General features: G+C 33.7%; 1 protein-coding gene across 1 annotated transcript; it reads left to right on the top strand.

Moving 5' to 3' along the window:
* Nucleotides 1-40: 40 nt before the first annotated feature.
* LOC144449125 (integral membrane protein DGCR2/IDD-like) lies at nucleotides 41-18,011 on the top strand. The gene is made up of 8 exons (XM_078139585.1): nucleotides 41-217; nucleotides 2,959-3,114; nucleotides 9,513-9,974; nucleotides 10,817-11,029; nucleotides 11,712-11,846; nucleotides 12,398-12,518; nucleotides 13,098-13,267; nucleotides 14,274-18,011. The coding sequence occupies exons 1-8, from the start codon at nucleotides 166-168 to the stop codon at nucleotides 14,417-14,419; spliced, it is 1,455 nt and encodes a 484-aa protein (XP_077995711.1). The 5' UTR covers nucleotides 41-165; the 3' UTR covers nucleotides 14,420-18,011.
* Nucleotides 18,012-18,420: the final 409 nt, after the last annotated feature.

The raw sequence follows: 18,420 nt of genomic DNA, 5'->3' as shown, positions 1-18,420 counted from the left end.
GTGGTTTGCGAGATTCGAGTTCCTAAAGTGGCCATGTTTATTTTGACGTGAGCAAGGAAATGAGAGTACGATTACGAAGCCATTTCCTACCAAAATACTTTCTCTTTACCAAAACAAGTGAGGAAAATTGAGGAGAGGATTGGCATGAATTAACAGACTTTCATCATGTATGATATAACACGGAGACTGCTTTTAGCAGTTGTATTTGTATTGACAGGTAGGGAAAACACCATTTCTGTACCTCAATTAGGCACGAATCATGCTGAGGCTGCTACGAAATTTCACAAAGTGATTCACCCTATGTATGTGGTCACGTCGTTCGTAGTCATGGCTCTGTGAACAGTGTTTGTGTATTCATTTTGTCACGTTTTATACTGGTGAAGATTTGTCTGCTGGTGATATGCGTTAAAGCGAAGAAAAATATAACGTTATAGAAAACACATTTCAATATAAAGCTTCACAGTACAGTGAATGACATGCACGCATGCACGATCGAGTCTTGCTGTGAGTCTGACACTGTGTCAACACTCTCGACACAGATTGTTATTTCAGCCATTACATGTAATGTACCCCATTTCACGATATTACCATTGTTTACCATACATGAAAATAGTAGCTTGTTTACACACGTTCAGATGTACATGAACAAGTGAAAGACCTGAACTTATATCTCTTATATGACTAAATACATTATACGTAACAGAAATGATCAAATACTGATTTTGTAAAATTTAAATCGTAATACGTAATTTTACTTTCTCACATTTTTATATTGTTCTTATCATGTCCTTGAAATTAAAAAATTGTTACATGAGCTGCATAGCTTCCATGGTTCCATGCACAGATAACATGCATTTATACAAACAGGAAGCATTCCCCCTGAAGACTCTATACATAACATTTTAAAGCCTTCATTTGATAAGTACTAGAGGTTATTGTTTTACTAAATAGGTAACAGCACTTTCACTGATGAATGTAGCAGGATTGTAAATGATGAGATTCTGGCTAAGTGAATGAATGTACGTACATATATTATAAATCTGGTCTCAGAATCAGATAGTCTCACACTTGATTTCATGTAGTTTCATATATGGAAAATTGTGACAACACCTAACAAAAATAGTCAAACAAGAAATAATACCCATTTAGGATACAGGAAATGTTTCCCATTCAAGTCTTATGGGAGAGGGGATGTCGCTCAGCTTGTATGTGAAAAATTATGTAAAAATAGATATAACAGCTTAGACATTTGTGGTAGGTCAAAGTTCAGCTGATGTATTTGTTAGCATGCACTATTTCAATCCATTTAAAAAGATTTTAATCTTATTTCAAAGTCTTTAGAAGTAGCATTATAAGTTGAATTATGTGAAGTGGGACAATTCCTGTAGCCCCTATGGTATCATTTCTTGTTCTTGCTTTCATTGGGTGTCATCATGGTTTTCCGTATATGTGAAGCTGACTCTGAGACTCAATATGAGACTAATGACATATTGTCCTCCAGTGTGAATCAGATTCTGGATCTGACAGCTGATTTATACATGTATGAATGTAAACACATCGCTCTCTTCCACACACCACCTTTGTGTATAATGGTTGTTATGCAAACAGTATAACTTATTATGAAAGCAACTCCAACTTCAACTTCAATGAGAAATACACAAGTATCAGATATCAATTAGGGCACACAATTACTACTACTACTTCATATAGCATTAAAGTCTAGTATTTGTAGTCCCATAATGCTGTAGTCTAGTAACTATATGTGTAGTCATTTTCTACAACCTCTCTCTCTCTTAATCTCCACCTTTAGTCAAATGGACAAATTCTGCCAAAAATCTAGCTGTTAGTATAAAATCTCAAAGCTTTGGAAAGGATGAATGGTATGTCATTAGTAATCCATCACACACTATTAAAGAGACAATTGTAATTTGCTATCATTCAGACAGTTGCTCTTTAATATCCAATTAGTATGACCCTTTTTCAACTTTATGGGAATTACTAAAAACTTCATCTCCAGTCTGAAAGTACAACATAAGTCACATGAGGACATGATAACATCATCACATAGCAATTCTCCAATAGCATTAAACTAATTAGCCCTCTAGAGGTCAAGTCCGTGTAAACGACAGTGGCCATGGCAGGATTAGGGACGCAGTCTGTGGTACGAATGGAATGTTTTGCTAGAGAAATCAATTTGACTATATGGTGGGGAGCGAGATTATAGAAAATGAACCCACACTGCCACACACGTACAGTTTCTAGACTAGTAATGTAATTGTAATGTTAAAAAATATTAAATATGTCGCAGCAGGACATGCATCATTATTTTAATTTATGTAGGATCCTGTAACCTTGTATTGCACACCATATTGCATTGCATCTAACATTTATCAATGTTTTATGACATACATCAAAATTAGAATATAGTGTTTTTGTAAGGCTAATGTATTTGCAGCTGTTGCTGTAACAGTGTAAGTGAAAGTATTTTTTCCACAATGAAAAAGTGGGGAGCATTGGAGTAGGGGAGTGTGTAACTACCATTGCTCCACAGAGACCTCTGAGTTGTTTTACAGTGATTTACACAGCTGGTAGATTCAGAACTACCAGGCCCTTGTCTCCCAATGTTCCCACCAAAATAATGATTAATGGAATGAGAACTACATATGAGTTATTCATAATTATTATGACTGCTGTCAGCACTAAGATTCTGAAACCATGCACAGGAGAAATATCGATACTATACATAGTTCTAAAGTGTTATGAAGAAGTGAAACTGTCATGAAATTGAACAGAAAATAGCATATAATGTGTGCACCAAATGAAACCAACTGTCGGTTATCTGACTGGACAGCATCTGTTACCATGCTATATCATGAGACATTTACTGCCATAAAGAGGCTGGTGTTTTTGTGTTTACAACAATGACATCAACTTTCCATATGTGTTTTGACTCTACAGGTAGCAGATTTGTTATATCAGGTGTAGCATTAACACAGAGTGGTCCATTAACAAGTGATTCTCCCAATGGTATTGGTAATGACAGTCATGGGCCACCAGCAGAAGAACAACTAGATACACTCAATGATATAGAGCAACATAGTGACACCTATAAAGGTATGCATACAGTGTGCAAATATTGCTATTGAAAGCAAGCTATCAGCTAAATATAAAGATAGATACAAACTAAAACTAGTATATTTGCATGTGGGAGATTACACAAGTGAGTGAATGATAGTGGTATCTTTGTTTTGTGGATATGATCACCTTGTCATGTATATATGTATGTATGTATGTATGTATGTATGTATGTATGTATGTATGTATGTATGTATGTATGTATGCATGTGTGTTTGTGTGTGTGTGTGTGTGTGTGTGTGTGGTGTGTGTGTGTGTGTCTGTGTGTCTGTGTGTCTGTGTGTCTGTGTGTCTGTGTGTCTGTCTGTGCCTGTGTCAGAAGTTCAGGGTACGTGTGGTGTTCGCTGCCCATTCATTCACACACAGCCACAGAGAACACTGCAAACACTTATGTAAATATCAAGAGCTCCGTACACTTGCATTTACATGTCTTGGAGTTCTGTCATTATACAGAATGTTGTATTTGCATCAGAAGACATGGCTTCAATGTGTATGCTTACCTAATCTATTTTTCTAATTTCATTAGTTATTCCTTGTGATAGTAATTATTTGGTGTACTCAATAGAACTTGGTGGTGTATTGAGACACTGCTGTGGTACTCTGTCTAATTAAATTTGTTATTGAAAGCATCAATGTGAAACAGATTATGAAAAATTTGTTTCACTCCAAATGCTATTGTGTCAATAATATAGTTCTATCTGTTCAATATTTAAAGACATGTATACTTGAAAAATGGAAGATAATATTTTGAAGGGTGTAAAAGTCATAGTCATAATTCCGTGGAGTTCAGTATTTATGTCGAGTGTACTGAAAATTATATGAACTCAATATTTACACCGTGGCCACTGAAATTATGTGCAATTTGGTATAAATTGTGATGATTGTGTTCATTTGGCATGAACGTACATGAAAATACATTAACATTATATATAAATCTATGTTAATAAGGCCAAATGAAAAAAATACTAAGGTTCCCTGAACTCAAACCTCCTTATTTTTTCCTTCAAATCCTAAACCATTTATGGACTTTTAGAAAAGATATCCTGAACATCGCAGATTTTTCAAAAGCTTGAAAGAATGGAGATGTTATGACTCTACTTGTTAAATTACACAAATAAAGAAAATCATTAAATATAGACCTTGTCTGTTTTTGAAAGGTATGTGATCAGAAACTAAATTTTTTTTTAGCCTAGTAATATTAGTGAAAGCGTAGGTGTGTTTACCATGTATTTCCCTGAACATATATTCATCACTATAGAGTAGCTGCCAGTCAAACATACCAGCTATATTAAATGTCATATGATGTTTTTATCGACTCTGTGTATTTAAATGGCTGGGTTGAGTTATTCCAGTTTCCATTATTTTCACTTATTTATAGAATTACACAAAATATGCACATGTTAAATCAGGCTTAGAATACACTTCTTGGATTTCCATCTAATGATGTATATTATAATGGAGTTGATCGCACAACACTGAACATTTAGCTTAAGGGATTGTATACTGGTGGTTATTATTTGACAAAGGAAATACAATAATTCAAAATGCGATGCATTGTTGTGGTTCAGATGTGTTAGGAATTGTCAAGCCTATTTGGAAATTGACCTCACAATCATACTACAATAGTAACTGGAGATATTTTTATTCATGTCTAAAAATATATTTGACATATATTGTTAGAAGTTATGTTCAGTTTAAGACTTAACATTGTGAAATTATTATAAGTAATTGTAACATACTATTTACACAAAGTATTAGATATCACAGTACACTGTATTCTACAGTATTATTTGTCCTCGTTCAGCCAGGTAAATACAGGTAGCCTAAGGGGCCTTGTCACTATGAGTTGCTAGATGGATAGTCACAAAACCCTGAAGTCACAAGTATTTTTTGGGCAAAATCAAGAAAAATATTGTTGATTGATATGATCATACCCCTAGCATAATTTATGAAAAATTGGGGGAAAATAATAAAATGTAGGAACACTCATGTATAGGAATGCTTTTGATTTAAGGTAAATATGTGCAAGAATCCAAAAAAAAGAAAAACGATACCAGGGAGTGAATTATATAATTGGATAAAGACAATATGGTACCAGGGAAAGTACAGATAAATTCTACAGTGATAACAAATGACTTACTTCATGAACCACTAACATTTTGATGTGGACCACCAAATTTAAAAAAAACTGGTGGTCCACCTGGACCACTAACGAAGCAAGTAAATTTCAAACCCATCAGAAAAACCAATGCTCCAAAATAACGATGTCATTGTGAACTATATCTCTGTCTGTATTTTACCATGAATTAAGTAATTAAGTACATCTTGTAATTACTTGACAATGTTTTAATTTCAGTGTAATTTCTTGCAACAAAATGTACAAGGACTTTGTTTTAATTAGATGAGTGAATTATAATTGAATAAAGACAATGCAGATAGTTTAATTGCTGAAGTGTCAAAATTAAACAATTCCAAGTCATTCAATCTCTCATTCAATCTCTCCAGTTATAATGTGAATAAGAAAAATTAGTAGCTTCATGATATTATGTTTATTGTTAGTCTAGACTCTAACATGGTATCAATTCTCTCTAAAGAGTGATCGTGATGCAGGATAGCACTAGACTGGTTTATTTTACTAGTACTATATGTAGACTAGCTTATTTTACTGGTACTATATCTTTGTATTGTAGTGCAAATATTGAGTAGCACAACACTAAGTAGAAAGTTCTATAACAGATTGCTTAAAATTTTGAAAATTTCTCTCAGTGAAAGTTCCGGTGTGAAAAATTGATGATTTTATGTAGGAATTATGTTTTACTCACTGCCACAGTCAGAATTTGTGAAATTATTGTGATTTTGATTTTTTTAATACATTGTATAAATCAATATTTTGACATAAGGGTTGACCCTATTTTGTTTTCTGTTTCTCATTACCTGACCGACCCAAATTTTAAGCTCTGACATCAATATTAAAAAATATTTTTATTTTCACCCACCCTTCATGTTTTGTGAAACAGCACCCTCTCTGGCAAGAATAAGCAAGTGTCTGGACTGTCAACATTATCTAGTACAGTCATGGCAGTGGGTACAACACTTGTTCACCAACAGCATTTATTTCTAGACTGAAGTCATTCAAGTAAGGGGCTTAGAACATGCCAATTGTGTAGAGAAGCTGGGAAAGGGGGTTGTTACAGGAATTCAATAAAAGGAAGATAGAGAGGAGGAAAAGGAGAGACACAGAAACATGAAGATGATTTTTTTTAACTTATTTTTTTTTTTTTAAATCGACTGACTAACCTATAGTTGCCATGAAAATGTAATGTGAAACATAAAAATAGGGTCACTCTTACTTATTTCATATACATACAGAGGGGACTTGAAATAATATGATTATGAATTTTGCAAAAAATATAATAAATGGTACTTCTCATGTGATGGTCTGTCTATTGAATTAAATGCGTTAGAATGTTTAGTTTCTATACATGGGTTACATTATGTAATGTGCATCCGTTACATGAAGTAAAAATAACTGATTGCCATGGTAAATTATTCACAGCTGTAGCCAGGTTGTATGGTTAATTGGATGTCACTCAGGTTAATTCAGTTTTTGAGGAAATATCATAGGTAGATTAATGTGATTAAATACAGAGACAGTATGCCCACAATTTTAACAATTTTACTTCTATAAATATTCATCTAATTTTAAATTTGCTCAGTTTCAGTTTTGATAAATATTGTATTTGTAATTTGATGATTTCGTACATTGTAAGCAAAGCTTCAAATGTGAATGATATTGCCAATTTAGAATTCAAACATATAGGATATACTCTAAATATAGCGTATAATGATTGATTTTTGTGTATTTTTTAAAAATTAAATTAAATTAAATTAAATTGAATTAAAGTTTACTTAATTTTACTCATTTACCTATTGTAATTTTAATATATCATTGGTTGTAAAGGAAGTTTGCAATATCTAAACATGGGATGCTAAAATTCTGGTTTGTGTTTACATACACGTTTTAATCATTCTTTAATATTTTTCTTTCAAAAAATGATGTAATTGCAGTCACCCATGCACCAAACCTTTGTTAAATACACTCTGAATTCTTTGTTTTATTTGAATATCATTTTAGCATACTTATTGGTGTTTGTTGTCTACTAAAATGACATTCAAATACAGAAATACCTTCCACAAATATTTGCATACTTTACTTTCTTGAATTAGTGCCAGTAAAATCCAAGGAAATGAAAGTATATATACTGCTATCTGGGAAATGAAATTCCATGAAAGTTCAAATTTAGTTCAAAGAAATAAAAATCCATGGAAGTAAAACAACACACACCCATTCTCAGAGAAAATCAAATTTCCTTGCAAATGAAATACGCCCACTCTTTTTTCTAGATATAAAAATCCATCAAAGTGAAACAGCATTTTCATATACCAGCACAAGCTATGAAAACCATCAAACTGAATTTAAGATTACACAATTCTCTGGAAATAACGGAATCATGTCCATTGCTGTTTTACAGGGTTGGGTCATTTCTCAGAGAAAGTCATATTCTGTTGAAATAAAACAATGCATGTAAATTGCTAGTTTACAGGGTTGGGTCATTTCTCATAGAATGTCAAATTTCTGTTGAAATTAAAAAAATCAATGTCTATTGCTTTCAGTTCAATGTATTTTAATAGGAGCCAAGGAGAATGTCTTTTGAGCAAATAAGGCAGTTATTTTATAATGTAATTATATTTCCCAGTATTATATTATGTTGTTGGGTGACCCAGTTCATTGTAGTAATTATATCAATGGAAGAGTGTCTTTTCATTTGAGTTAATACTATTTTCAGTGAAATATACAATTGAATTATAGGTCAGGGACTTAGCAGTAGCCCAGCACACAGATTGAAAGTAACAAAATATCATATCCAGATTTATATAAGCTGGCAGTCTGTTTGACAAATAGACATCATTGGAAAATTAGCCAAAACTGTTCACTACACTTGAAAAACTAACTAATTTTATATATGTATAAAACAATAACAACTGTTTCAATTATCATTTTTTGGTCATGTGACTGGACATTAGTGATATATATATTAGATTATATTTATACATATATACATACATACATACACAAACACTGTGTAGCAGCTCCTGTGTATGTGTTTGTGTCTTTATATATATATATATATATATATATATATATATATATATATATATATATATATATATATATATATATATATATATATATATAATGATGATATTACTCACTGCAAGCGATGTCAAATACATTACATTCACTATAGACCTATTGATCTAGTTCATCCAGTAACTGACTGGTAATTAAATGTTAGACTGACATATGATGTGGCAGATACTGAAATGATTATAGTTAATTTGTAAGGAAGCGAGTGGTTTCTTGTTTGATGTACTGTTTATAGAGAGCAAAGTTTCAATCAAATAGATGAATGCTAGGTAATTAACGTGTTGGAAGCTACATTATGAGCCTGTCCATCTTTGTAATACATGTAGCTTAGGCCCCATTTATATGATGCCATTTTCTAATAAAAATACAGCTCTTTGTTGTGTATGCACCGTTTACACAGAGATGTCAGAAAGTCATACAAAAAAGCTATTGAAAGTGGGTCAATTTCAAAACAATCAGATTTCATTCAAACCAGTCTGTGTTAATGGGCAAAAAGCAATGAGCAAAAACAGAAAGATTTTTCAAAATGTAGTTTAGTATGTAAACAACTGCAGTAAGTGTATACCGATGTAATGAGTTCGTTATTATTCAGCTCAGATATATCTTGTAAGTCAGAAGTACCATGTTTCCTGTAGAGAAAGCATTGAAGTGAAACTAAATGTGAAAGGATTAGCATGGAGGGGCGTATAGTGAATCTTGCATTGTGGTTTCAATATGCCAGCTTAACACAAGTGATATACATCGATCTGGTTACAGCGATAGCCTTGGTAGGAGGTTGGATGGTTGACCTAGTTAGCATTGTCTTCAGCACAGTCTGTGCAGTCAGTAAATTCAGATTTAGCATTTATTTCCACACTTCATAGTTTGTAAAAATTGGCATAGAATTAGCATATTATCACCTGTTGACATTTAAGGTTATTTGTGCAGTGGTCATTCTCCTAATCCATATACATGTATAGCCAACTAGGTTATGTCCAAATATTTAACATAATCATTATAAGATAGGCAGCCATGTGACTTATTCAACCAATCAGATTCTACATATGGTATCCTATGAAAAATACTACATTTTAATCACTGAGTTTGCAGGCTGTAGAGAGAAAACTTACAAGGTTGACTATTACAAACTTCAGAATTGTACGTAATGTACCATGTTTGTCTTTGGCAGGTGAGTGCCCCGACGAATGGCAGATTTATGAAGAGGGCCGTAGCTGCTACCACAATTTTGAAAAAAAGCTGACTTACAGGGATGCCCAAGAACAGTGTAGTACATTGGGTGGTTTCCTAGCAACCGTTGCCACAGATGAAGAACTGCAGTTCATTGTCACAAACAATTGGGAACAGAGTTCAATCAGCGATGAACAGTACTCGTGGTGGATGGGGTATTTTTACGTTAAAAAGAATGACACAGCTCAGTGGGAAGTAGCAGAGGAACAGTTTGTAGAAAGAGATTTAGAACATGATGAGGAAGTGTTCCAGTATGTGCCACGGTATGGACGATTGGCATCTGAAGAAGATCTCCAGTTATGTGGACAGTTGGTATTTAATGTTAACTATGCTAAGAATGAAGACCCATATCAATGGTACGTGCAACGATGTGATACCAAATCGGCTTTCCTGTGCAAAAGAGGTAAGGTTCTTCTTTAGTAAGGATATGAAGAATAGAAATTACTCTGTGAAGAAGAGAATGATATTCTTTTATAAGTGATACGCCATGTTCCGGTTACCCACCAAGCAGTCATTTCTTAATTAATTAATTAATTAATTAATTAATTAAGATGTCACAAGAGAGTGGTTCACCTGAGGAAGAAATAGGGCTAAAATCACATACACTATAACATTAGCAGACCAGTACATGAAGCACTTAATACTGTATTATGTAGCTAAAACAGCTCTGTGAGTTCCTTAAAGTTATAAATAAGAAAATTAGAATGTTTTGACTGGTTTAGAATGCAACAAACTTTTGACATAATACATATAACTTGCACTTTCTATCAAAAAGCTGCTTCTGAACAGCACTCCTAGTGGCCAAACTATACAATCTTTTGTCTTTCTGATAACTGATGATGTATTGACCTCAATTGAATCATTCTTATTGGCTGCCTGTAAAATATTGATCATATCTTGCACCCAGGTTTCTATTTCTAACATCACATGGAATATATTGTAGCAGGGGCATTATTTTTGAACAGCAGAAACTCAAAGTGATGTTATCATGGTTTCCTGTCGCTGTTGGGGAAACAACATGTTTGCCTCCTTGTGTGCCCTCACTTCTAAGTTCTAATGTCACACTAACGATACCGCATTTGATGCTCTTTTTGGAAATTAAAAAGTCACCCTACACTCAAAATAACATTTGCTCATAATTTCACTTTCAAAACTAAGAAAGCCATCATTTGAAGATTTGAAATCAAAATTTAAAATGATGAAAAACTGCCTCTCTGACTGTTTTTGAACATTATTCACATGCAGCCATATCCTGCGTTGACCATAAAGGCAACAAAGTGCAGGATGGGAAGAAGTTTACACCACAGGGACAAGATGTGTGCACAACTTGCACCTGTTACAGAGGAGAAACAATCATGTGTAGTGCAGCCATGTGTGCACAGCCAACCTGTATACCTTTCATTGAAGACCCAGATAAATGCTGTTCACGTACATGTGTTGATAATGAATTTCATCAGGGTAAGTTATACAGTCATCTTTACTGTTTTCACATGTCTTTTAATGTATAGTGAGATACAATGTATATATGATGTGTATGCTTGAGGTGTGATATGCAGTGTGTATACTTGAGGTGTAATATGCAGTTGTATTGACTGCCCTCCTGGTCAATATATTAAATGTATGTATAGTGAAACAATGTATATATATGATTGGTATGCTTGAGGTGTGGTATGCAGTTGTATTGACTGCCCTCCTGGTCAATATATTAAATGTATGTATAGTGAGATACAGTGTATATATATGATTGGTATGCTTGAGGTGTAATATGCAGTTGTATTGACTGCCCTCCTGGTCAATGTATACTATAGTAAATGTAAAGGTATAGTGAAACAATGTATATACATTGGATATGATTGGTATGCTTGAGGTGTGGTATGCAGTTGTGTCCATAAGTGCTACATTAACAGGTTTAAATCGTGGCTGCATTTCAATTTGGAACTGATTTTTTGGTGTGGGCCCCCAACATGTATTTGACAGGACCGTATCATATTATGTGTACAGCTATTGTACACAAATACATTTACCCAAACATAGGCGATTTAAAACTGTACAGGGTATGCAATATTATGAATAAGTCATTTTATATAAAAAAACAGTCCAGTTGGAGCCAGAAAAGCTTTAACATTTTTTCTTATTTCAGAGGAATTATTTGACTTCAGTGACAGTATGCGTTGGGTTTTGACATCAGCCACTTCATTCCTGATACTGGGCTTACTATTATTCATGGTTCACCGACTACGACAAAGACGTATGGCATTGATACATTACACGTCAAGTAAGTCTTAACTTTACTACAGACATTTGACGTCCATCCTAAATCATGAATTTGTTCAAGTCATTCCCCAGTGGATGTGAGTGTATTCAGAATCAATGAATATATGTGTTTGCTTAAAAAACAGTGAATTCCCCACTGAGTAACACATCTATGTTTATCTGATGGGTGATGTCTATTGCCTGCTATTCAAGACATTATTTACTGTGCAATTGTGTTCATCTCCTACATGAACAGATGCACATTCATATATTTTGCATTCATTGAAAAAAAACAAAAATTTTTTTTACATACACCAGATTTATATATTAGCACCTGTTAACACCTGAAGTATCATTGCAATGACCAATGGCATTGAAAGGTGATATAAACACACAACACTTGCAAACTACATTCATGTACAGACAGTCCATTTTATATCAAAATATGATAAAAATAAAAAATATTGAAATTATAATATAAAAATATTAATATTAAAATATTAAAAAAATATTAAAATTATAAAGTTATCAATATTATTTTATATCAAATTTTTATATCATGTTTGTTTACAGGAAGTGGTTTTAGACAGAGGTCAGGTGGATTGAGACTGAATGCAGGGTCTGTAACATCTCCTACTGCTCAACTAGATGACATTGATGCTGGCATCTACAGAGAACCACCCCCACCATATTGGTAATTATGACATCACAATCTTTGTACCATAATTATGACATCACAATCTCTAAACTTTACATGTTACAAACAACCAACAGAGAGTCATATTACTTACAACTGAAAGTAATAAAATGAAATACAAAAAGAGTTTAAAAAAAGTTCCATTTAACAATATTTATTACATTTTATGTAGTCGAGGGAGTGTAATTTTTTGCCAGCTGTAGTGCAGCAGCACTGTTATGTAAATATGTAATAATAAGAGAACCCCATTCTACATGGGGTATTAGCACAAGTGCGTGCTGTGTTTTAATTGTCCTGTACATTTATGAGTGTAGTAAGTAAAAGTACACCTTAGAGAAAACTGCAAGCATTTCTGGAAATAGCCTGAGTACGCCACACTTGCACTTGTGTATCATGGGGTTAAATTATGTCATGTTATCATGTGAAATGCTAGATTTCAGTCACAACTTCAGTGCCAGACTAGGTGGGCATTCTAGCTGTCTTAGCTCTCAATTACTACAAAGTGTCTCTGAGCCAATTAAAGTTTCAGGAACCAAAATTGTATCTTCTAACGGTAATGTTTTGTATGACTTTCAGTTTATACAAGCTACCATCGCCTGGTGAGGAGCCACCACCACCCTATGATACTGCATTGTTACTAGACAATAGCAGTGCTCCTAGTACACCTCTTAGTACTACAGATCAGAATGCTGCACTGCTAGAAACTGCATCAAGTATTGATCAACAGTCACCAACAACAGACCCAGGTTTGTCATTTTTATAGTTGTTTGCATTAAAGGGGAACGCCACTGTTGGAAAATTAAAGACAATTTCGTAAACTTTGGGTTGTGGACAATCGTTTCATCATCACTTACATTATGTATGATTGCCAAGTTTAAACTTTTTTCTCATTCATTGTTCAGTGGAAGTCCTTGCCATGTCATGTCTACAGAACTCCCATGAGGCAATGTCATGTCTACAGAACTCCCATGAGGCAATGTCATGTCTACAGAACTCCCATGAGGCAATGTCATGTCTACAGAACTCCCATGAGGCAATGTCATGTCTACAGAACTCCCATGAGGCAATGTATGTTCATGGCAAGGTCCTCCACTGAACAATGAATGAGGAACGAGTTTCAGTTTGGTATTTCTGAGCAGTTGCACATACTAGAAGTGATGTAAATTCATAGATGTTAAGGAGGGAGGGACTGGAAATTGTAACATTTCTTTTGAAGCGATGTTGGTTGGAATATATCATCACTTTTTAAAATAGCCCATTTTCACAAGTCAGACCGGTAGGCCAATGTTTGACTACACATGTAGCCGAAATTTACACATTGATTCTCTCATGTTTTCTCACCATTCAATTTCTTTACAAATATGATAAAGTTAGTCAATTTTATCAGTAATGATGGTGAAAATGTAACATCTGTAACATATAACTCATTCAAGTAAACCCAACATATGACAAATTACTTACGTTATCACTAAGCTGCTAGACCAAATATGTATTTGTTGAAAACAAATTGACTGCGAACTTGAAGTGCTAGAATGTTGATATTTCTCCTAAATTTGAAGTATAGAGAGTAAGATCTAAAACTAAATGTCTATGGATTGTTGGATTTCTCTCTTCATTTTGCACATCACCCGTTTCCTTAAAAAATTCCTGATACATACATTGAGGATAGAAAGTGACAAGTTGATGTGAAATCTGGGCAAGCTGTTTTCAAATAACAAACTTCTGACTCATATTTCATTGCTATCTACATAGCTGAATCGACTTCAAGTCCTGACAGACAAGAAGAAACCTCTGAGAGACAGAATGAAGACTCAGCAGAAGAGAGAGAAAATATTCCCATGTTACCATGTGAACAGGACAGACCGAATCCTACGGAGGATAGGGTATCCATGGCATAAAATGTCAACAAGAAGAATGTATATATAGATTTCTATTGCTATTAATTATGTAAAGGTGGTAATTGTCTACAACTCTATTATATCTACTCCATGGTGTAATAGTGTACTTGACTGAACAATGATAATTGGTAAGGCAGCTGTGTTGGCCAGTTGATACACAATTTTATTTTTAGTGGGCTCATTAATATTTATGTTAATTTTATGCAAGCATAATGTGCTAGTATTCAAATTTAATATTAATAAATGGAATGTCTGAGATTTATGCACACATAGTGTTGTAATGTTGTGTTCATTGATCAGTCAAATGAATGGAAAATATTCACTGTCCTCAGATTTATGCAATGTATAACGTTGTAATGTGATGTTTGTAATTCTCGATACCTGCAACGATATTTTACCTCATACTTGAGAGTCAAAATAGAACAAGAAGGTTGACTTATACTCACATGCTTCTATAACAATGTGTGTGTGTAGTACATGAAAAGAAGACCATGCTGTCAACCAAGAAATCATGTGACTGCTACTTTCATAATGCACCAAGGCACCCAGGTGGTAAATATTGTATTTCAGGTAATGAGTCAAAATAGTGCCCACATATAAACGAGTGGATTGAAATTTCATTCAAAAGATATTTTGTAATTTTGATGTAGAATCAAACTATAGACATTGCTTTCCAGTGTCGACCTTTTGCTCGGTTGATCAACAACATAGCGGCAAAGGGTCTCTGGTAAAACATCACTGGTGTACATTGTTATGTCTCTAGGAATATAGCAGTAATATATTACATATAATATCACAGATCTACATTTTCAACTATAAGGGGGTTGTAATGTTTGAGGCTTACATTTTACTAAATTTCCTGTAAAAAAAATAAAACCAGAATAATTGTAAGTGTACTGTTGTTACATTGAAATTGTTGATAAATTGTTGAGTACTTGTTAGTGTAAATTTCAAAAATTTTATTTTAAATTCCATTATTGTAGTTATCTTTTATTTGTGAAAAGTATTTTTAAGAAATTGTTTCATATTCAAATGTTGTATCAGTGAGCTGTTGTCCTTCTTGGCAGTACTGTACCATTGTAAGCATATAAATACACTTCTTTCTTGGAACGTCAATCTTTTCCCCAAAAGAAAATTTCTATAAAGGAAATCAAGACTTTGATTATAACATTGTTGTCCTAATGTGATGGCAAGTCTGGTTAAAAAAATTGACTTGATGATCATATTTGGAATAAATGACTGATATTTGCAGTAGTTGTATTTTGTAAAGTTCACTATATGGAAAAGTGCTGTTATCAGACCATTGCAAATAGGAGATCGTGGCCCATGTTTTTTAAATATTTGTATCATAAAGTAGTGGCCCTGGTACTGATAAGACAAGAAATGGATGGAAAACTGCAAAAGAACATCACCGAAACGTTTCAAATGAAGAGTGCCCCCTAGTGTTGATAAGTGAAAATTGAGGTAATGGGCATCCTTTAAAAATGCATATTATCCCATTTGTTGTTGTTGTCGTTGTGGAGGGGGACTCTTTTACAAATATTACAATGTTATTAAACTTTCTCGTCAGATTCGGTATTCTTGTTGTCTGAATGTGTTTCATATGAATGGAAAACTGATCATCAAAAAGTAGCAAATGACCAATGTCATGTTATTTGTAAGAAATAGCCAACAAGAAGTATGACCAGAATCATAAATTATGTTAGAATTTACATATTGGGTCACACAAGACATTTATCCACGTTGGATTTCTCTCTTACATCAGTAGTAAACAGAGACTTTGTTTGGTAAAAATTTCAAATTGGAATATTCGGTAATCACCAGTAATAGTAACTATGGCCCTGACCATCTTGCCTGACTGCAATGCCACTGTAAGTTAGCCTCAACAAGAGTTGATTATCTTACCAAAAATCAGTCAACTCAAGTTCTGAACAGGTGATTTCGATGAAAGTTCTGGTATACCTTGAAACTTAGATTGTAACCAAATTGTGAACTGTGTGTATCACCATGATGTTACTAGCATAGTGTGTGTCTGAACACTGCAACAACATTTTGTAATATGAAGTATGAGCAGTAAAAAAAACGAAATTTTGCCTAGCTGCAACACTTTATACTTGTAATTGATAAGTACACTTAACACAGAGGAATTGCACAGATATATATTTCAGTAACATCTGTAATTATATGATTTTAACTTGGAAGGGTTCCTCTTCTGATGATCAACAAAGGGTTCCCCTTCTGATGATCAACATATATACATTTATGGTAACTCACAATCCTGTGTCTATCACGGTAAACCAGTAGCTGTAAGGTTCCAGCTGCTCTGTATTGCAGCTAGATTTAACTTCATTGTATTCAAATGAAACTTTTAACATGAAACAAGCACTGATTTACCACGACAAAAAATGTCAACAAAAAAATCCCTCTGCTTTTCAGAAGCATTATCATATCGTAGATATAGGATATACAGAATTATGTATATGTAATTATATTCTAAGTATTTCAAGGAGATTTTTATCATGATACTTCATTGGTAAAAGTGGATAATTGACATTCTGTGTATTTCATTATTCTGTGTATTATCACAGTCATTATATAAATTGGAAAGTGTTGTGTGTTTCTCAAAAAAGGCAACTTTTTTTCTTGTACATATTTTTCCAAAAAACAATTTTTTGGGGAAAACGAGACCATTTGTTAATTGATTTACTTTCAACTTGTGAAGCTATTGACAAGTGTCAGTGTGGTTGAAAATGAGAAGATACAGCCTTCTTCTTCAAGACTTGTTGAAAGCTTTTTTGATGCATAGCAATTATTTTTGTGGTGTGGTTGTACATCAGCCATGGCATGTTTTCTTCAACTGGGGTCACTAGAGATGATACATTGTGATTTCTTGTAATCCTTACAGATAGTCAGTGTGTATATGCATAGTTGGTTGGTAATTTCACATCTTTTATAAGGCACTGCTGTACAACAAACATGTGCTGCATGAAATAACACATTATGCACTGTATGTTGAATGAAATAGACACTGAAACCAGCACCTGTTACACAAAAAACTGTTGAATTAAATAAACACATGCTGCACATAATATAACAGACATGTGCTGAATGAAACAAACACTACTGCATGAAACTGACACATTACACAAAACGCTATTGCATGAAATAGACACATGCATGAAACAGATATGCTGTACAAAACCAACTCTACTGCATGCAACAGACACATGCCTCATGCAACAGGCAATTCTGTATTCAAAAAACACCTGCTGCACTTGTGATTTTTAACATAAATTGTTCACCACATCACACATCTTTTCTCTGCATTTTATTTGCAATATTTCAAACACTTATATCATTCATGTTCATACACATCATGTGTCAATTAATATTCTATTAGGCGTCTTTTCATGTACATATTTAAACACTTTTTTTCTGTATCTTGTATATTTTGTGTAAGACAGTTATATTGTAATCTTCATTTCTGTAGTCATTCAACCTTTTCTTAGGGATTGGATGATAATATTATCATTGACAGATGAATAATGTTTATCTATTGAGTCATAGTGAATAAAAAATGTGTTCTTTGTCATTCTTCTGATATTGTTTATTGTTTCATATGTCAGCATCTGTTTCATTCAGCAAATGTTATGTAATGTGTCTGTTTTTTGTAATATGTGTTGCTTTAGTGTAGCATGTCTGTTTTGTGTACCATGTCTCTGTTTTGTGCAGCTTGTCTCTCATGGAGCAGTGTCTGTTTTGCACAACATGTGTCGATTTCATGTAGCAGTGTGTTTTGCACAGCATGTGTCGATTTCATGTAGCAGTGTCTGTTTTGTACAGCATGTGTCAGTTTCATGTAGCAGTGTCTGTTTTGCACAGCATGTGTCGATTTCATGTAGCAGTGTCTGTTTTGTACAGCATGTGTTGGTTTCATGTAGCAGTGTCCGTTTTGCACAGCATGTGTCGATTTCATGTAGCAGTGTCTGTTTTGCACAGCA

The sequence above is a fragment of the Glandiceps talaboti genome, chromosome 18 (genome assembly GCF_964340395.1).
Source record: "Glandiceps talaboti chromosome 18, keGlaTala1.1, whole genome shotgun sequence".
NCBI lineage: Eukaryota > Metazoa > Hemichordata > Enteropneusta > Spengelidae > Glandiceps > Glandiceps talaboti.
The sequence above is the reverse complement of the archived record's forward strand: the minus strand, read 5'-3'. Positions and strand labels throughout refer to the sequence as shown.